The sequence below is a fragment of the Octopus sinensis genome, linkage group LG13 (assembly GCF_006345805.1).
Source record: "Octopus sinensis linkage group LG13, ASM634580v1, whole genome shotgun sequence".
Classification (NCBI taxonomy): domain Eukaryota; kingdom Metazoa; phylum Mollusca; class Cephalopoda; order Octopoda; family Octopodidae; genus Octopus; species Octopus sinensis.
In genome coordinates, this window is record NC_043009.1 from 57,000,692 (window position 1) to 57,023,252 (window position 22,561).

At 39.2% G+C, this 22,561-nt stretch overlaps 2 protein-coding genes across 4 annotated transcripts in view; one reads left to right on the forward strand and one right to left on the reverse strand.

Annotated features, from left to right (window-relative positions):
• LOC115218618 (ATP synthase mitochondrial F1 complex assembly factor 1) overlaps positions 1 to 2,321 on the forward strand; it is a 29,150-nt gene extending 26,829 nt beyond the window's left edge. Inside the window, exon 11 of the mRNA XM_036508408.1 lies at positions 2,296 to 2,321. The gene's annotated coding sequence lies outside the window, so the exon portion shown is untranslated. The remainder of the gene's footprint in view (positions 1 to 2,295) is intronic.
• LOC115218652 (sodium bicarbonate transporter-like protein 11) overlaps positions 1 to 22,561 on the reverse strand; it is a 112,421-nt gene that overhangs the window by 7,033 nt on the left and 82,827 nt on the right. For all 3 annotated transcript variants that reach the window (XM_036508404.1, XM_029788573.2, XM_036508405.1), the window contains 8 exons: positions 19,171 to 19,293; positions 15,167 to 15,280; positions 13,503 to 13,635; positions 11,268 to 11,341; positions 9,582 to 9,738; positions 6,491 to 6,597; positions 3,254 to 3,425; positions 77 to 250 (listed from right to left, as the gene is read on the reverse strand). In XM_036508404.1, the coding sequence (XP_036364297.1) occupies positions 77 to 250; positions 3,254 to 3,425; positions 6,491 to 6,597; positions 9,582 to 9,738; positions 11,268 to 11,341; positions 13,503 to 13,635; positions 15,167 to 15,280; positions 19,171 to 19,293 (1,054 nt within the window). The remainder of the gene's footprint in view (positions 1 to 76; positions 251 to 3,253; positions 3,426 to 6,490; positions 6,598 to 9,581; positions 9,739 to 11,267; positions 11,342 to 13,502; positions 13,636 to 15,166; positions 15,281 to 19,170; positions 19,294 to 22,561) is intronic.

Sequence of the window (22,561 nt, forward strand, 5' to 3'; positions counted from 1 at the left end):
AAAACCAAAGACTAGACCAATAACCAAATCAAAGACAAGGAACTAGACCATAGAATTAAATGAAGTTGTTACTTACGTTCGATAGACATGACCCTGATCTACTCTCTCTTCTACGTCTGCCAGGGCCAGGACATGAAGTGGGGAGTGTGGTAGAGCAGCATGCAACCAGGGGAAGGCAAATATGGAGAGAATACCATTGATAACACCAACCACAAACAGATCCCAGTGGTAGGCTGTGCCTTTTTTCATTCTGATGGAGAGAAATAGCAACATATCAGTGATATGATAGAGAAATGAGTCAACTTCTCAGAGATTAAACGTTATAGCATGGTATAAGGTCAATAGGTCAACATATATCAAGCGTCTAACAAGGCAGAAAGCCAACATGTCATTGATAAAAGATTCAATATTTTCATGCATCACAGATCAATAGTGTCAGTATCATAATATATGACAGACCAAGTGTTGATATCACAGTGTATGATAGGCCAATAGCGTCGATATCACAGAGTATGACAGACCGATAGTGTCAATATCACAGTGTATGACAGACCGTCAGTGTCAATCTCACAGTGTATGACAGGCTGATAGTGTCAATATCACAATGTATGACAGACCAATAGTGTCGATGTCACAATGTATGACAGACCATTAGTGTCAATCTCACAGTGTATGACAGGCCAATAGTGTTGATATCACAATGTATGACAGACCAATAGTGTCGATGTCACAATGTATGACAGACCGATAGTGTCGATGTCACAATGTATGACAGACTGATAGTGTCGATGTCAATGTATGACAGACCGATAGTGTCAATTTCACAGTGTATGACAGACCAATAGTGCTGATATTACAGTGTATGACAGACTGATAGTGCTGATATTACAGTGTATGACAGACTGATAGTGCTGATATTACAGTGTATGACAGATGAATAAAAATCAGTATTTAAAAGATGACAAATCAAAAAAAAAAATCAATATTTTAATATATGATAATCCAACAGGATCAATATTTCAGTGTATGAAAGATCAATGGTATCAATATTTTCATGTATGATAAATCTTGTGCAAGTGCTTCTTAGTAAAACCTCAAGTCAACCCAAAACCTAGTGAGTGAAGCTGTTTAGGTGTCCATCAGATTGATTATTCTATAATTCAAAAGGTAAGGCCTTGCCACATATTGTGTTATGCAGATTCATCTTGAGAATTAATTACATTATAATTACATGTGTCACTGGAATAGTCAACCACGTGCATATTAATTTAATGAGCCAGATGGTCAGCTGTGTCAACCAACTGAATATTTGTTGTTGAAATCAATGGTGGATCGATGATGACAATCATCATCATCACCACCACTACTATCATCAACATCATCAGTGTCCTGTGTCCACTTTTCTATGCTGGCATGAGTTGGACAGTCCTGTCTGAGGCAGTGCTTTACAGCCTGATGCTCTTCCTGAGCTCGTCCCTTCTAGACCCTTCTTACAACATGCAGAAACATGGCGTACCTAGTCTGAAAGGATACTTATGGTAACGACTCCAAAGTGAAGTCCATGTATACATACATACATACATACACAGACTTCTACAAGGACAGAGACTTACTCTGAAGTTTCAGACTCTGTTAGCCTCCATCAGAATGCCAGCTTCCGTAAGACTAAAAGGCCGAAACTTTGAAGTCACTGTCAATAAAATTCTTGTTTAAGAATAAATTATGTACGCAACAAAAAGCATTGAGAAAGCCTTCAGTTTAATGTAAAATTGCTTTTATTATAGCTCAATATAAAATCAAGCATATATATATATATACATATATATATATATCACGTGACCGACCAGACCATCAGATGTTGCTACACATCGCTGGTCACAATGCATTCACATTGTTTTAGCCTTCGAATGACACCACCCCGCTGGCTAAGCAAGCAGGCCAACAGAAGAAAGAGTGAGAGAAAGAGTGGTGAAAGAGTACAGCAGGGATCACCCCCGGAGCTTCGTGGAGCTTTTAGGTGTTTTTGCTCAATAAACACTCACAACCGCGATCCTACGACTGCGAGTCCGCTGCCCTAACGACTAGGCCATTGCACCTCCACACACACACACACACACATATATATATATATATATATATAGGCACAGGCATAGCTGTGTAGTAAGAAGCTTACTTCCCAACCACATGGTTCCAGGTTCAGTTCCAGTGTGGCACCTTGGGTGAGTGGTCTTCTACTATAGCCTCAAGCCGACCAAAGCCATATATATATATATATATATATATATATATGTATGTATGTATATGTGTGTGTGTGTGTGTGTGTGTGTATTTGTGTGCATATGTTTGTGTTTGCCACACCACCATTGCTTGAAAACTGATGCTAGTGGGTTTATGTCCTCCTAACTTAACAGTTCAGCAAAAGAGACCAATAGAATAAGTATTAGGCTTACAAAGAATAAGTGCTGGATCAATTTCTTTGACTAACTCCCTTTAAGGCAGTGCTCCAGTATAGCTGCAATCAAATAACTGACCTTGCCAAAACTGGCCTCGCCTGTGCTTGTGCTACATAAAAAGCATTAAATCCACTCTGCTGAGTGGTTGATGTTAGGAAGGACATCCAGCTGTAAAAATCCTACCAAAACAGTCACAGAAGTTTGGTGCAGGCTTCTGCTTGGCCAGTTCATGTGAAACCGTCCCACCCATACTAGCATGGAAGGCAGACGATGATGATGATATATATCATCATCATCGTTTAACATTTGTTTTCCATGCTAGCTTGGGTTGGACAGTTTGATTGAGGACTGGCAAGCTAGATGGTTGCACCAGGCTCCAATCTGATCAGGCAAGGTTTCTACAGCTGGATGCCCTTCCTAGCGCCAACTAGTCCATGAGTACAGTGGGTGCCACCAGCATGAGGGCCAGTCAGGCGGTACTGGGAACGGCCATGCTCAAATGGTGTTTTTTATGTGCCACCTTCACAGGAGACAGTCCAGCAGTACTGGCAACAACCTCGCTTGAATGTTGTTTTTCACGTGCAACCGGCACAAGCACCAGTAAGGTGAAGCTGGTAATGATCATGCTCAAATAGTGCTTTTTATGTGCCACACATACATATATATGTATATATATATATACACACACACACATACATATATATAGACATACATGCACATACATACACATACATATACACACATACATACATACACAAATATATATACATACATACATTAAATCGTAGATATGTGCTTACTTGTTTTGAGGAGCATTAACAAGTGCTGCTGATATGTTTTGATCCATGAAGAAGAGAAGAGACAAACAGAATCCAAGCCCCATTCCACCAAATATTGAACCAACATTCAATTTGGAAAATGGCACCAATTCCAAAGTTGCATTCGTTGTATCAGGGTCAAAGCTCTCACCAACTAAAATAAAACATTGGAGTTCCAGACATTAAACAGACATCATTAATTAACTTGAAACATTTAAAATTAAATGATATCATATTAAAACATGCACATACGGTTTCTATAGTGATGGCAGCTATTACAAGGGAGATAATCAGTTCTTCAGATGCCAGCATGGAAAACTGAGGTTAAAGGATGATGGTGATGATGATGATTAGAAATTTGAAATTAAGGAATTATAAGGGAAAAGATGTACTCTTTTTCTCTCTTTTACTAGTTTCAGTTATTTGACTGCGGCCATGCTGGTGCACCGCCTTTAGTCGAGCAAATCGACCCTGGGACTTATTCTTTGTAAGCCCAGTATTTATTCTATCGGTCTCTTTTGCCGAACCACTAAGTGACAGGGACCTAAACACACCAGCATCGGTTGTCAAGCAATGCTAGGGGGACAAACACAGACACACAAACATATACACACACACACACACATATATATATATATATATATATATATACAACAGGCTTCTTTCAGTTTCCATCTACCAAATCCACTCACAAGGCATTGGTCGGCCCGAGGCTATAGCAGAAGACAATTGCCCAAGATGCCACGCAGTGGGACTGAACCATGTGGTTGGTAAGCAAGCTACTTAACACACAGCCAGGTTTAATTCTATCTGTTTTTGTCTGCTTATTTTGAAGTTCGTATAATTTCTAGTTGGCAATAAACATGTATTGCACTGTTTCATTCGTTTTAGAAATTGTCAGCATGACATAACCTGAGATACATTAATTAAATATTATTTGACAATGTGGGACATATTAAATATGAAAATAATCACAATCTTTTATCTTCTATTTTTTACTTGTTCCAGTCATTAGACTGCAGCCATACTGGGGCACCACTTGAAGAATTTGTCAAATGAGTCTACCCAAGAGCATTTTTTTAAAACCTAACACTTAATTCTATTAGTCTCTTTTGCTGGTGACATAAATACAACAACACTGGCTGCAAAGACGTGGTGGGGAATAAACAGGTAAATACACACATCCATGTGTGTGTTGTGTGTGTGTGTGTGTGTGTGTGTGTAGGCACAGGTGTGGCTGTGGGGTAAGAAGTTTACTTCCCAATGACATAGTTTTGGGCTCAGTCCCACTGTATGACATCTTGGGCAAGTGTCTTCTACTATAGCTTTGGGCAGACCAAACCCTTATGAGTGGATTTGGTAGACGATTAATGAAAGAAGCTCATCGTATTATATGTGTGTGTGTGTGTGTGTGTGTGTGTGTGTATTTCTTCCCCCATCATTGCTTGACAACCAATGCTGGCATGTTTAGGTCCCCTTAACCTAGTGGTTTGGCTAAAGTATTAGGTTTACAAACAATAAGCTCTGGGGTTGGTTTCTTCAACTAAAACCTTTTAAGGCAGTGCTCCAGGATGGCCACAGTCAAATGACTGAAACAAGTAAAATATAAGAAGATGTATATATATACACACACGACAGTCTACAAAATCCACTGACAAGGCTTTGGTCGACCCAAGGCTATAGTAGAAGACACTTGTCCAAGGTGCCCCACACAATGGGACTGAACCTGGAACCATGTGGTTGGGAAGCAAACTTCTTACCACGAAGCCACACATGTGCCTGTGAAAGAAATTCATGAAATGTGGGGCTTGTTTTTTATTTCTTCATATAACATGAGAAGTTTATGAGTCAAGAGAAAGGACTTCTAAGTGCTAAAATACAAAATAATAGCTGTTTCCAAGGGATTTTATACACCAACTAGCAGTATCGCCTGGCATTGCTCGGGTTTGTAAGGGAAATAACTATATAAGCATTTTTAGAGAGTTATAGCCAAAAAATAGCAAAAAAAATGCATTAAAAATGGAAAAAAATGATAAATTTTTTAAAATCGTTGACTCATTGTAGACATTTTTAGAGAGTTACTTCCTTTATATAATATCGAAAAGAATGCATTAAAATGGAAAAAAATGATGGTAAATTTTTTTTTTAATCGTAGACTCATCGTAGACGTGCGCTAATACCCAGAAGGGCTCGATATGAATCACGACTATAAGATACCCGGTTTTGGTTAAACTGCACCGTAAAATGTGGGAGCAGTTAGGAATCTAAATCGTAGGAGACAGATACACAACTTGACTTTTATATATAAAGATTTCAGACAGAAGATTAATTGACACATTCTCAGGACTTGTGGTCACCTGGCAATCAATAGTTATACAATTTACGTCCTTGCAATGGACCCATTATTCTTTTCTGACAGAAACTAGAGATTCAGAAATTCTATTAACAACAAGGAAGCACAAAGAGAGAGCAATCATCTGTGAAGAGAGAGTGATCACCACAGCCGGACAATTTTCATTTGCTTCTGATATACTTCTGTGTTCTTTTTAACACAGAAATGTCTATAAGAGATACTGCTTAGGACAAATACTGCAGTGAATCAAGCCTTCCATGATGTATCTGCTTTAAGTGTGATACACAGATTGTGGTTTTAAACTAATATTGCTTCAGCTGCATATAATGAATATATAGTCTTATTTAATCTGATGTGCAACACAAATACAAAAAAAAAAAGCGACATTTGGGAACCATTGATGTTATTTTATAAGCCACCCGTAACCATTATCCACACTGCAACACCACCAACACAGCCTTTGCTACAATAGTTTCTATATCACCACTACTTCAACGATCCCCTCACACCTCAAGCAAGTACTGAAAAGTTCCTGGTTTTAAGGGTGTCATGAAAGGTCTGGTTGGAGGCCCCAACCTTCTGAGTTCCTTTACAGGCTTTAGGAAAACTGAAGGACTTCTGCAATAAGTGTGTGAATTTGGGAGGGGAATATTTTGAATAAAATCATAATTTACTGATCCTCTTGTATTTTTCTTTTACCCAAAGCCAGGCACTTTTCAGCATCCGGTTGTACATCACTATCACCACTAAAATAATTTCACATACTACATCACCACTACAATCATGCACACTATAAAATTAACCACCATAACAAACGCCCATACTATAGCATCACACTATAACACCACAACAGGGTTACTACTTACGCTTGATGTCCCTAAACAGGTAGGCACCGACAAAAGACATAATGATGACAGACGCAGGTAAAGCATAGTCAGAAAACATCTCCCTCTTGGCAGATGTTAGGTAGGGGCTGAAAAATAGAATGCAATACGGGTATACTGTATATTGTAGAGCGGTATCAATAGAATAAGGCAAACATAACATGTATGAAATATGGTAGAGGAGCAGGGATAGAACATTGCATGAGTAATATAATAGGGTCTCACATTTGTAATATAGTAAGCTGAAAAACTACAATCAAAGGGAGATTATGCAAAAAAAAAAAGAAAAGAAAATTCCCTGCAGGTGTATTTAAAAGCTAGAAGAGAACACTCAAGGGAGGTAATTCTAATAAGCTCAGCAGATTGAACTTTTTAGACATGAAACACAATGCAGCAGATTGGACATTGCAGATAAATGAAGAAAACAAGAACATGTGTTAATCGTATTAGGCCTCTTTGATATGGAATATATTCAGCACAACTGGCAAGACACAAAATCCAACCAGCCAGCCAGCCACATAGTGAAGTGAGGATGAATGCTCAACACCACATTGGTGGATTAATTTCTTTATTTGTGGTTTAACAATGAATTGTTTGAGGACTGACAGTGAATAGTTAGAGCTAATATATATGCGTGTATGTATACTCTTTTACTTGTTTCAGTCATTTGACTGCGGCCATGCTGGAGCACCGCCTTTAGTCAAGCAAATTGACCCTGGGACTTATTCTTTGTAAGCCCAGTACTTATTCTATCGGTCTCTTTTGCCGAACCGCTAAGTGACGGGGACGTAAACACACCAGCATCAGTTATCAAGCAATGCTAGGGGGACAAACACAGACACACAAACACGTACATACATACATATATATATATATATATATATATATATATATACATACATACATATATACGACAGGCTTCTTTCAGTTTCCGTCTACCAAATCCACTCACAAGGCTATAACAGAAGACACTTGCCCAAGATGCCACGCAGTGGGACTGAACCCGGAACCATGTGGTTGGTTAGCAAGCTACTTACCACACAGCCACTCCTGCGCCTGTGTGTGTGTATATATATATATATATATATATATATATATATATATATAAATATATATATAGATATGTTAGGTCATCTTATAAATAATGTGGGTTTATATTTATCAAAACTAAGATAAACAAAGTTCTTTTTTAATCTAAAATATACTCTCCTTCATTTTCTACAATGCTCTTCCATCTATCCGGCAGACTTGCAAGGCCCTGCTTCCAACATTCACTTGTCCGTGACGTAAAATGTTCCTCCAGGATTGTTCTGACCTCATCTACAGAATTCATATTTTTTCTGTCCAAATGATTTTGAAGACTGCAGAATAAATGATAATCAGATGGAGCAATGTCCAATGAATATGGTAGGTGGGGCATTGTTTCCCATTCAAACTACTCCAGCCTTTGGAATGTCATCCTCGCTGCATGTGGCCGAACATTATCCTTATGGAAGAACACCTTTCATCTTGAAACCAAAGATGGTCGTTTTTCTTCTAGCACTGACTTAAGCCACTCAAGCTGCTCACAGTCGATCTCCTTTGATATTGTTTGGTTTGGGTTTAAAAATTCAAAGTAGACTAAACCTGCCATATCCCACTAAACAGATAACACTTTATGCACCTTTTATAGCCTGGGTTGCCAGTGTTTCTCCTTTCCCTACACACTGTCTTTGGCGCTTGACATTTTTATAGAGAATCCATTTCTTATCACCAGTCACGATTCAGTCAAAAAAAAAGTCCATCAGACACGACAGCAAAGAAGAACACACATTCACTCTCTGCATGTGATTAGACTTGGGAAGTTTGTGAGGAACTCACTGACCCAAATTACTGACTTTTCTGATGGCATGCAGGTGTCGATGAATGGTTGAATGGCCAAATTCAAGCTTTTCTACTTGTTCCTCAACAGTTACAATAGGATTTTGTTCCACCAGGGTTTGCAGGATGTCCTTGTTGAACTCTATAGACCTTCCAGGACAAGACTTGTCTTCTAGGCTATAGTTTCTAGATTGGAATTTCTAGAACCATCGTTGACACTGGCTTACACTTATTGCCTTTAATGAACTCAAACCGAAATATGCCAAATATGCTCCATTGTCACTTCCATTATAACTTTGAAAAAATAAGTGTTAAAATCGAACTGCACTCTTCAAAACTTGCACTAAGAACAAGTACAAGGTAAAATTACTACCTGCTTTTAGAGCAAGTTGAAGCAAGTAGTTTATCCCATCCCCCTTCGACTTTTAATTCATGTAATTGAAAGAAACCACATTATTTATGGGATGACCAAATATACAGGGGTTGGACAAAATAATGGAAATACCTTAAAATTTCAAACAAATTTATTTTAATATGGGGTAGGACCACTTTTGGCAGTAATTACAGCTTGAATGTTTCCAAAGGAATTTTTGTCCATTCTTCAGCTAAAAGTCTCTAGTTCTTGTAGTGATGATGGTAGAAGATATCGACTCCTTACTTGTTTTTTTTCTAAAATGCACCATAAATGTTCAATAATATTGAGATCTAGGGACTGTGGTAGCCATGGAAAAGAAGCCTATGCTGGTGTCACATAAAAAGCAACCAGTACACTCTGTGAAGTGGTGGGCACTAGGAAGAGCATCCAGCTGTAGAAACCATGCGCCAAGAAACAACTATAACCTGGGCAGCTACCCAGCTGGTCAGTTCTTGTTAAGCTATGCCAGCATGGAAAGAGGAAGTTAAGTGATGATGAGGATATATACATATATATAGAGAGAGAAAGAGTGAGGGAAGAGAAAGAAAGAAAAAGAGATGTTCACACAACCATAGTGTTGGTATTCACTGAGGGTGATAATGATAATGGCAATGAGGATGCAAACTTTAATGAGAATGATGGGACTGATGATGGATATGAGAAAAATGATACAGGAGGAAAAATTTAACATTAAAAACCCAGATCTTATTCCACTTGTGCCAAGAGAGCCAATCCTTAACAACACTTAGCTAAGTAATAAATTTTTTTTTTTTTAATTAAAATATGGAGGAAACTTACGTATTTTTGAAGTTAAACAAGGATACTCCTACCCAAAGCGTTGCAAGTAGTAGAAATAAATAGAGGATACTTTTTTCTGGAGAACAGGTGTGCAGGTCATCCGTCAAAGTACTGGTCAGATTATCATGACACTGTGTGTTGTAGTATGTGTCAAAATCTACATAGATGCAAAGATATGTATTACAGATGTGCTCAAGCCTAAATAAATACGGGGACATGTTATACAAGGAGGTACCCAAAAGTAATTGGAAACGTTTTCTGTGAGACAAGCCTGTTGCAGTTCAGACTTTTGCCGCTAGAAGCCACTTGATGCCACCCTCAGTCATCAGTCTGCTGATCAGCATCATTGAGTGAAGTCATACTGCCACATGGTGCATCATTGTTTTGCAATGCTTCTCCCCTGTTCACCTGTTCATCAATTTTTGCAATGGCTGAATCGAAGGAACAGCATGCTGCTGCAAAATTATATTTTCCGCTGGGGGGAAAATGGCAGCTAAAACAGTTATTATGCCTCAGACTTACAAGGATGCTGCCATGAGCACAGCGAAAAGCTTACGAGTGGTTTTCATGCTCTGGTGGTGGTGGTCACTTGCTACTTGAAGACCAGTCATGTTCAGGGCAACCATCAATCTCCCAAACTAATGGAAACATCACAAAAATCCATGAACTGATCTTGGAGGAGAGTCACTAAACGATTCAGAAGCTTGTTGATATGACTGGTGTATCCTGGAGCTCCCGCTGCCACCGAATTTTGAGCAAGGAATTTCAAATGAAAAAGTTGCAGCAGAATTTGTGCCTCGCTTGCTCACAGAAGATCAAAAAACAGTCATTACTGAATGCGCGTTGGGAACTGAAGAACAGTTGGAAGTTGATCCGGATCTTCTTTTTTGAAGGTCATCACTGACAACGAAAGCTGATGCTATGGCTACGACACGGAAACAGAGCAGCAACCAAATCAATGAATGCATTCAATGTGACCGCCACACCAGCAAAAAAGTGCGTCATGGGAAGTTGTCCAATGTCCAGACGGTGCTGATTTGTTTCATCAATGCGAAAGGAAATGTCCACACAGTATTTGTTTCTCCTGGTCAAACTGTAAACCAGACATTTTACTTGGTATAAAAAGTGGAGGAAGAGAAAGAAGAAGAAGAAAAAAGGGAAAGAGGAAGGAAAAGATCAAGAGGAAGACGGAGGAGAAGTGGAAGATGGAAGAGACGACGAAGAAGAAGAGTAAGACGAAGAAATGGAAGACAAAGGAGAAGATGAAGATAAAAGAAGAGGGAGGAAAAGAAGATGGAGAAAAGAGGGAGACAAAGGAGGCAGAGACGACAAAGTAAAAGGGGACGACGAAGGAGAAGAAGAAAAAGAAGACGAAGATGCGAAGGAGAAGGAGAAGAAGATGAAGAAGAAGAGGAAGAAAAAGAAGGGGAAGAAAAAGAAGAGGAAGAAGAAGAAGAAGAAGAAGAAGAAGAGGAAGAAGAAGAAGAAGAAGAGGAGAAGAAGAAGAAGAAGAAGAAGAAGAGAAGAAGAAGAAGAAGAAGAAGAAGAAGAAGAAGAAGAAGAAGAGGAAGAAGAAGAAGAGGAAGAGGGAGAAGAAGAAGAAGAAGGAGAAGAAGAAGAGGAGGAGGAGAAGAAGAAGAAAACAAAGGAAAAGAAGACGAAGAAAGAAAAGCCACTTCTACTCACTCTGGGCCAAACTTTTAAAACTGTCAACAGTAAAAGCTATTGCGATGAATAATGCAAAGATTTCTTCTGAAGACCTGAAAGAAAGAAAGAACGAGAGAGAGAGTGTATGGCCAGATGGAGCACCAAACATTAGCTACAAAAGTAAACTTGTGGAGAAATGGGTGATTGCTTAAACTGATAACAAGACAGAGAGGAAAACTGAAGTAACAGCATTGAGGGCCTTAAAAGGACTGGAGGCAACATGGCAGACATGTTAAACAAGGTTAACGAGTTGAGTACATAATGAAAGGTAACTGAACTTAGGGGTCACAAAGGGGATTGGGAAATCAGTTCCCTTTTCTTTCAGTCCCACTCCACAGCACTTTGGGAGAATGTCTTCTACTCTAATCTCTGAGCCAACCAATACCTTGGTAGATGGAAACTGAGTGGAAGCCTGACTTGCTAAATCCACAATTTTTTTTTTTTTTCTCTGTTTATTTTCTCTTATTCCTTTCTGTTGAAGAGCATAGGCTCGAAACATAAAAGACATTTTCACATTCCCAAGCATCAAACTAATACACTTGCTTGTTGTTCATACATCTGTCTTCGTCTTTGTTTTTCTATAAATTTCAACTATATATATATATGTATGTATTATCCGAAAAGTATAGTATGAAATATCCATCACGGCTGGTCTTACCAATCGGTTTTGCTTAAAGAATACAATGGAGAGTTAGGTAACAAATCAATTATATTACTCATCATTTAAAGTATGGCATGGGTTGGACAGTTTGACAGGAGCTAGCAAGGCCAGGGGCCACACCAGATGCTATTGTCTGTTGTGGTTTCTACAGCTTGATGCCCTTCCTAAAGCTAACCACTGTACAGAGTGTACCAGGTGCTTTTTTACATGGCACCATTATTGGTGCTTCTTATGTGGCACCATCATCAGTGCTTTTATTACACACACACACATGTGCACATGCGTGTGCGTGTGCGTGTGTGTGTGTGTGTCTGTGTTTGTACCCCACCAGCAATTGACAAACGGGGTTGATTTGTTTATATCACTGTAACTTTGCAGTTCAGCAAAACAGATCAACAGAGTAAGAACGGGTTGATTTGCTCAACTAAACCTGTCAAAGTGGTGCCCCAGCATGGCCACAATCCAATGACTGAAACAAATGAAAAAAAGGAAAAGAAAAGACTCGTGACCAACATTACAAACAGACAATAGCTTTCAAAGAAGCAATTTAGATTGATAACCGACAGGAACACCACTGACATTGTTATGGTCCTTAGATTCTAAGAAATGTAGGGAACAGAACAAGGGACTGTATGCATTATCTGTAAATGTTAGTGGAGAGTTCAACACTGCAAACATAAGAGTAAAGGGTAAAGATCCTCTTCGGTCACAAATAATGATGGAGTTGCACCTAGAAAGTTCCCTTTCGAGGCACAATCCCGGGCAAGGTTGTTTCTGGAAGACCAGCAGTTGCCCATGCATACCAGCCTCCCCTCTCCATGCCACTGATGTTGTCCAAGGGAAAGGCAAAGGGGCCGATACAGCTTGGCACCAGCGATGTTGCAACTCATTTCTACAGCTGAGTGAACTGGACCAATGTGAAATAAAGTGTCTTGCTCAAGAACGCAACACACAGCTCAGTCCAGGAATCAAACTCACAACCTCACAATTGTAAGCTCACAACTCTAACCACTAAGCTAAGTACCTACTTATGCTCAACCCTGTATATAGTTGACCACTGTGTCAAGATGACCAACTTGAAAGCCAGTGGTCAATAGACAAAACTGAATCAGTGCAACTAAATTAGGGAAACTAAAGAATACTAACTATATAGCTGTGGGGATGAGGTAAACTGGAACGAAAAGGGAGAAGCATCAACAGCTGAGGGGCCCCACCAGAAGAGGAAGAGGGATTAATGAAGTGAGGAATGTCACACCAGCGTGGTCCTCTTTTTGGCCTTGGGCAGTTATCGTGGATGGACGCATGTGGACATGTGCATGAGACAGGACCTTAGCAGTAGGTCTAGCGGTAGGTGAGACAAGTAGGGTGTGTCTTGGATTTACTGCAGCTGGACAGTCGACACTGAGAGGTAGTTGAACCGTATTTTGTTCCTCACATTACAGTCCCCTCATACAATAGCAAACTGGGCTGGACATTGTATCAAGATGATGAATGATCAGTAGATATTCTGCTGACCACAATTATCAGGATACTTAAATAATTGATATACTCACCTAGTAGACCATTGCATCAGGATACTCAGATCAAAGAATGAATAGATGAAGAGGAAGAATGTATTCCAGAGCCCCACACAACCAAACATGGCCGCGAAATCAATATCAAAATCCTTACAAATACTGTAGATAACTAGAATGGGAGATAAGATAATACGTATCATGTTAATAGACATGAACAATCTATAAGGTTAAATGCTATGTAATATAACACATCATACATGGCACCAAACACTATATCATTACAAGACTGCTACACCACCATCACCACAAAACAAAAGCACACACCATCTGTTTCTTTATTACCCACACGGGGCTAAACACAGAGAGGACAAACAAGGACAGACAAACGGATTAAGTCTATTACATCGAGCCCAGTGTGGGAGCCGGTACTTAATTTATCGACTCCGAAAGGATGAAAGGCAAAGTCGACCTTGGTGGAATTTGAACTCAGAACGTAGCATCGGGCAAAATACCGTGAAGCACTTCGCCCAGCGTGCTAACGTTTCTGCCAGCTCGCCACCTTTGAAAGCACACACCATCAGCAACACCTGCACACTACAATACTATACGCCGTGGTGATCTCATTCTTGCTCACAACATCATAAGCGGTAAGTGTAACCTCTCGAAAGAGCTGTTTTTCACTCCTGCTCCAGAGCGTCAGCTGCGGGGTCATTCCGAGAAGCTCTATCTGCGACGATTTCATCTCAATCGAAGGAGAGGGGGCTTTCTCCGTCCGGGTTGCGGATCCGTGGAATAAGCTGCCGGATGAGATGGTGAAGATACCAATGACCGCTCGGTTCAAAGTTTCCCTTGACCACAAGTGGCCTGAACTCTTTACATGAACACCACCCTGTACATAACTCCATGTCCCCCTACATGGCCTTGCTTTTTGCTTTTTGAGCCAAAAAATTAACTAACTAACTAACTAACTAACTAAACAACACCACCATTACAAAATACAAAAGTAGCCAATGAATGAGCCTCTACATGGTTGTGCAACCTCTTGCATAATGTACAAACACACACACACACACACACACACACACACACACACACATACATATTGAGAATTGCATAAAACAATAAATAATAGCAAGTAAATATCAAGTGGCTGAGTACTCCACAGATATGTGTACCCTTAAACGTAGTTCATAGGCAGACTCAGTGTAACACAGGTTGCAACAACGCTGGCCCTTGTGAATTACAGGTACTCCTCATTTTTGCCAGCTGAATGAACTGTAACAATATGATTTTAAAATATCTTGTTGACGGAGAAAATGCACCACCAGGAATTGAACTCCTGACTTTACAATTGTGAACCACAAATGCTAACCACCAAGCCACATCTTTATTTCCAGGTGACTCAGTCAGGCCCACAACTACATTAGGATGTAAGGGCAATGCTAAAGTTTCCTTTCACATATAGCTCTGATCAAAGGCATTCCAACTTTGACCATCACATTTAGGACTTCATTGACCAACGTTGAGCAAAGACAGTCAGGTGTGATTTTAAGATGAATTCAGCTTCAACTTCTGGCAAATAACGATTGATTACATGGAAACTAAGCACACTTGGTTTGTCTGGTGATTCTATAAATTGCATGGCACCAAAACAACAACAACAACAACAACAAGAATAAGAGATAATGGCAAAGCCTTACTTTTGGTGTAAAGAGCCAATGGGGCAGTGGTGAGCAGAACAATCTGCGGTGTTCCACCAAACAACGCAAACACTAACCCTCCAAATATTTGGGAGTAGATCACCGTCTCGACATCTGGAGAACATAAATATATTGGTTAACAACAACAACAACAACAATAATAAGGGTTTAACATAAAGGAACAAAGCACACTATAATCAGCTTAATCAAACCCAGCGCAGCACTGGTACATATTTATATTTTATCTACCTTGGAAAGAGGAGAAACAAATAATAATAGTAATAGTAATAATAATGGTTTCAAATTTTGGCACAAGGCTGGCAATTTTGGGGGAGGGGGGGAGTCGATTACATTGACCCCAGCGCTCAACTGATACTTTATTTTATCGACCCTGAAAGGAAGAGAAGCAGAGTCAACTTTGGTGGAATTTGAACTCAGAATGTGAAGATGGGCAAAATGCTGCTAAACTAATGATTCTGCCGACTTGTTGACATCATAATGATAATGATAATAATAATAATAATAATCCTTTCTACTGAAAGCACAAGGACTTGAAATTTGTGGGGAGGGAACTAATCGATTACATTGACCCCAGTATTTCACTGGTACTTAATTTATTGATCCCGAAAGGATGCAAAGCAATGTTGACCATGGAAGAATTTGAACTCAGAACATAGTGGCAGATGGAACACTGCTAAGCATTTTGCCTGGCATGCTAATGATTCTACCAGCTCACCGCCTTAATAATAATAATAGATGGGCTACAGCAAATATTCTGCTCAATACTACAGATTTACTTGTCAGTTGTTTGACCATAACCAGTTGAGCATGTCCCTTAGTGGCTGACGATATGTGCATCTCTGATCATGAGCAGAAGTAGTGGGGGAGCATCATAGCTATGTATTGAGAGGGATTCTTTGGGGTTTGAATAATTCACCTCTGGAAACATGGGTGTTTCATTCAACATCCTAAAGCAACCCTTATTCAGGGACCTTTTGAGCAGGATGGGCTACTCGACCTGAAGAAAATTCTAACTGGGCCCCACCTGCAAGGTCATGTGCTGTTTATCTTGATATGAGATCACCATGTCGCGCACATATGGTTGTGATGCATGTGCCTAGTGTACCCTTATCAGACGGGTAGTCATGATGGGTATACTGGGCTTCATATATTTTACCCCAGTGTCACTTTGATGGCATGCACTGCTCTCTCACTCAATAATAATAATAATAATTCTTTCTACTGGAAGCACAAGGCCTCAAACTTGGGAGAAGTGATTAAGTCAATTACATCAACCCCAGTGCGTAACTGGTATTTATTTAATTGACCCCCAGCAGAATTTGAACCTCGAACATAAAGACAGGCGAAATACCACTAAGCATTTTGCCCCGTGTGCTAACGACTGCCAGTTTGCCACCTTAATAATAATAATAATAATTTGATTTGCTGTCTTGAATTTAACATATTTCTCCAGTTGTAGCAATACAGTCATGGAGCTGTACTAATCAGCTACTTTGTCATAACTGCAGAGTTTATCTATTCCCATGTGAATAAATTATTGTTTGTATTCATCATTCATAGACCAACATGAAAACTACTCTGTGCAGTGAATAACACTTGTGTTGATTGTTCACGACGTGTTGTTCAGCATCTACATGCAGCCAGTAAACCAACACAACCACATTGTGAAACACAAACCTTGTCATGACACATGAATAATCTGTCAGAATTTTAAAACATTAAACATACGAAACTAAGAGAGAAAAATATCCAACATTAGACTAAACATAAACAGTTATAAATTTGTGAATGTACACTGGAATATTGGTTTCAAATTCTGGTACAAGGCCAGCAATTTTGGGGGAGGGGACAAGTCAATTACATTGACCTCAGTATTCAGCTGGTACTTTTTTTTTATCAACCCCGAAAGGATAAAAGGCAAAGTCAACCTCAGAAGAATTTGAACTCAGAATGTAAAGACGGATGAAATGTTGTGTAGTGGCACAAGCAGTCAGCACCATATTGGATGAGATCTTGCAGCAGCCATTGCCATCTCCGAGACTGGAGCGAGACCTCACCGGCATCCATTTGCCATGCGTGAGATCACAAGGAAGCTCGTGATGGCAAACTGTATATAAGGAAAAAGCAGAAACAGATTCAGTCTTTTCCTTTCCACCTCTTAGCAGCAGCGCTTGCTGATCGCACTCCATTGGCTTGCTCTGTCTGTATGTTGTACCTCCAGAGGCAATGTGCCCGCACTAACGGAGCTACTACACAATGCACACAGCTAAAGTTGGTTGCTGAGAGCAGCACACTTCACCTATCCTGTGAAACCTGTAAATAAACCAGTTGTAAATAGCATTTGTACTTGAAGTCTTCTCTCTTCGCTTGCCAAAAGCCTGAACTACACGAAGAACAAAAAGAGATAATGGAGGAAGGTGATGTTCTCAATTATAGTTGCTTAGCATTTAGCCTGGCACAGCAATGGCTCTGCCAGCTCACTGCCTTCATATACTGAAAAACTGGTTCCAAATTTTGGCATGAGGCCAGCAATTTTGGAAGAGGGCATAAGTCAATTACATCAACTGGTACTTATTTTATCAACCCTGAAAGGATGAAAAGCAAAGTTGACCCCAGCGGCATTTGAACTCAGAATGTAAAGTCAGAAGAAATGCCACTAAGCATTTTGTCCACTGCTCTAACAACTCTGCCAGCTTGTAAAGCAGAAACTGTTGACTGACAGAAACTCTGCCAGCTTGTAAAGCAGAAACTGTTGACTGACATTGAAATTAATCAGATGAAAGGAATTATAGAATCAGATTTGAAAAACAGTCCAATGCATACAACCCACAAATCAGACAAAAAACTATGTCAGAGTCAAAGCAGAAAAATTATCAATCTTCACAAGAAGGAATAAATAGCATGACACACAGACAATAAGAAACAACTTGGAGATCAAACCATTGAATAGGAAGATATCAATGAAATAACGATAATATCAGGGCAAATGATCTGACAGAACTTGAAAAGAAAAATAATTACTGAATGGGTCAAAGTCCACAATATGATCATGAAGGAATGCATTGGCTTTCTTAAGATTTTCAACAGTAAAGGGGGGAAAAAAATCTGTCTAGTGAGCTTAGCCCTTAAGTTCATTATAAATTAAAATATCAACAATGGACATCAAATGATGATGATATCTATGTAGGTGCAGGAGTGCCTGTGTGGCAAGAAGATTGCTTCCCAACTACATGGTCCCGGATTCAGTGCTGCTGAACATATATATGAAAATTTTAAATATACATAATTGAAAAATAAAATAATACTTCAATAATTAAATACTTTAAAATTAAATAAAATACACAAAGCTATTACAAGTCACTAAATTGTAATCAAAATAAGAAATGTTTCAAATATAGACAAACTCCTTACATAAGCTAACCATATAATAAATATACATGTGTAGTATCTATAGATTTAATATAGCAAACTATAACAAAATAGACTAAATATCAAATAATATAATACCTATTATATGTAATTTTCTAGATGGTGTAATTTAATTATTCATTTTGAATTGATAAAAGGTGTTTTTTTTCCAATATTTTATATATATATATATATATATATATATATATATATATCATCATTGTTTAACATCCATCTTCCATGCATGCATGGGTAGGATGGTTGACAGGAGCCAGCCAGGTAGAAGACTACCCCAGGCTACTGTGTCTGTTTTGGCTGGGTTTTTACAGCTGGATGCCCTTCCTAACACCAACAGAATGAGAAAGAAATAGTTATCACATGTAAAGTTACATATACCTATGGGAACATTTATGAAGAACCCCCAACTATAAGAAAGAAAGAAAGAAAGAAAAACAAACTAGGAAGCAGAAACCCAAAGGAAGAATAAAGCTAAGAAGCAACTACTTGCAAAGAGAAATTAATATCCCAGAAAAAAACTGTAAGGAGTTACTCTGAGCAGTAGAAGGAGTACTTACTTAGTTTTCCTCCGGTATTGACATTATTCAAAACACCAAATGCCATCGATGGTAGAAGTATGGCAAAGTAAAGAAATAATGTTGTGGACAGAGTCTTCTGGACTGACCTGGGACCAACGACACCTGTGTGTATATGAAAAAAATTAGTTTTTTTTTTTTGTATATTAACACATACATACATACATATATATATATATTAGCCTTTTTGGAACAGTGGAGCTTGAAGCAGGTAATGCTATAAATAATAACATGTAAATATTTGGTAATCTTCAATTTTTAGTATCTGAAGAGATTTTCAATCCAATATTTATTTGTTATTGTGGAGGCACATGGCAGAGTGGTTATGGTATAGGGCTAACAGAAGTATGGTTGTGAGTTCAATTCCAGGCAGCACATTGTGTCCTTGAGCAAGACACTTCATTTCACATTGCACCAATTCATTCAGCTGGAATGATGAGTAGTACCTGTTGTTCAAAGGGCTAGCCCTGTCACATTCTGTGCCACGCTGAATCTCCCTAAGAACTATGTTAAGAGTATGCGTGTCTGAGGAGCGCTTAGCCACTTGCAGGTTACCAATTAGCTGGAACATTCATCATTGTAACCACTGACAGAGTGCCAGCTATATGCTATTATTTATAGCATTATCTGCTTCGAGATCCACCATTTACTAAAAGTATTATCACATATTCTTTTGAGGCTTATATATTCTTATGATATTAACAACAATACACAGATGATTACAGGTATGTTCACTGCCATCAATTCACCATGAGGAAAGTTTACAAAGAAAATTTATCCATAGTAGCTCACCATTAATAATAAAATACTATTTTATTGAAAAAAAAAAGAAAGTGAATTGATGATGGTAAACATACCAGATATGAACACACAACTACCTACACACACACACACACGTTGCCCCAGTCCACTCAGCTGTAAATGAATTCCAGCAATAGCTGGAGAGCTAACCCTGCAAATGGACTGGCAACCCATTCTGGGGTGAGTGTTGTAATCTCTAATTGCACAGCATGGAAGTCTGGTTGAGCTCCATCCTCATGTGTCCTAGAGCTCATTAGGGACCAAAGACACAAAACTACTTTGAAGCCCATCAAACGAACCATACCTGTACTTCAACATGTCCAGCCCTTGTCACACACCTTGTCACTCTGATTTTTACCTGAGGATTACATTTACAGTACATGTACCCACAGAACACTAAGCCGATTCCACACAAATTCTATGAACATGAAATACAATTGACTAAACAACTGAATGCTCTGTAGTAAAGATTGTTTACCAACATAACATGGCAGTCGTAGTTTAGGATGCACAGCCAGCTGGAGATGATGTCTCTTGGGGCCAAAATTACAACAACATTCGTCCTAAACCAGGACTGCCATGTTATGTTGGCAAACAATATTTACTACAAAGTACTGTTGCTGAATATCTCACGTTGTGAGATTTAAAAATAGTAATTTACTAACTGAATGCTCGTCAACCAGACCAATAGATCCAAGTCACAGCCAACATCTGGATTGTCTGTTCACATGTAGATATCAACAACCAGGTTTTAAATAATAACTCACTCGCATGGGCAGTAAGACCAAAAACTATTTGGTTTATTGTAAATATGGCTTTCTATTTCATCATCATCATTTAATGTCTGTTTTCCATGCCGGCATGGGTTGGACAGTTTGACTGGGGAGTGGCAAGCCAGGAGGCCACACCAGACTCCAATCCGACACTGTTTCCACAGCTGGATGCCCTTCCTAATACAAATCACTCTGAGAGTGTAGTGGGTGCTTTTTACATGTCACCAGTCATGAGAGCCAGTCAGGCAGCACTGGCATTGGCCACATTCGGATGGTTTTTTTTTACGTGCCACTGGCACAGGAGGCAGTCTGGGCAAGGGGGCTGGTATTGACCACGTTTGGATGGTGCTTTTTACATGCCACTGGCACAGGGAGACAGTCAGGCGACACTGGCAATGACCCAAGCATGAATGGTGCTTATTGAATGCCACCAGCATGGTAGCCAGTCAGGCGGCACTGGCATAGAAAATCATAAATTTATTCTGTACAAATACTTTTTTCATCCTTAAATATTTATAATTGTATATAAATTCCTTAGTTACTATAATTTATTAGTTCCTTTTGCATATTCTTAGTTTATGCAAATACAGTATTGATGTATCCCATTTATGTTCATTAGCAATGAATAAATAAAGAAATTTGACATGTACAAATATTTATTTTCCCCCACTGTATGTATATATATATATGCGAATATAAACAAGAAGGGTAGTAATATTGGTTACTACCAGGTGCCCAGCACAAAAGACGAATTAGTCAAAAGACAAAATATCATTCATATAGAAAAATATTATTCATGTAGTAATACAATTAAGGGCTCCTAAATTAGGATGCCGAGTGCTGGGAACACAAAAAGGGGATGAATTTATCGAGAGTGAAAATCAAAAACGTTTACCGATAACTTTACACCTCGGACTGATCAGTTTCTGCAACAACTGTGGAAGGTGTTTATAAGCCATTTAAGAAACACACAAAAACTGTTAAATTCACTTCAACATTTAAATTTAAATTATCAAAATATTTTCGTCACTTTGAGACCGTAACCTGTTCACTGACAAAATCCGTGCAGCACGGAATTTTGTTTTGCAAACAGCTTGCACATGCAAGTGCTACCAGTTGAAAGCTCTGCATACCGGAAGTCAGCAAGTGTATGGAGTCATCAGGAGAGAATGCGCGTCATTTCAGGACCTACCTCTCAACAGCATCATTGCGCACCAACCACCCCCTCACTGATATGAGGCCCCGCTTGCTAGATCAACTGTTTATCAAATAAAGCTCAATATTCTTCAATCCGTTGCTCATCATATCTTTTTAATCAAATCCAGGGGCTAGCCTTTTCCACTGTAGTTTGGATATCGGTCATGGTGGTATTTACTTTACAATGAGTTAGGCCCAATGATAACAACAGTCACCCCACACTGTGTCTAACAAATCCTCTACATCCAACTTCGATTGGAAAATGCTCTGCTTTCCAACCTGAAAGTACCAAAGCCACGAGGCAGAACAATCTGTGTATAAGGAAATGATAAGAGACAACCACGAGCCCATAGCTCAGCAGTTTTACAGCCGATCAGAATGTAGACATTCACATACACACATATACACAGATGCATGCATAGACATGCACACATAGATGTGCACATACATGCATGCATGCATTCATACACACAAATACAGATGCATACACACAGACGTGTATGCACACGCACACACACACACACACACACACATTCATACACACAAATACAGATGCATACACACACAGACGTGTATGCACACACACACACAGAGGCATACAC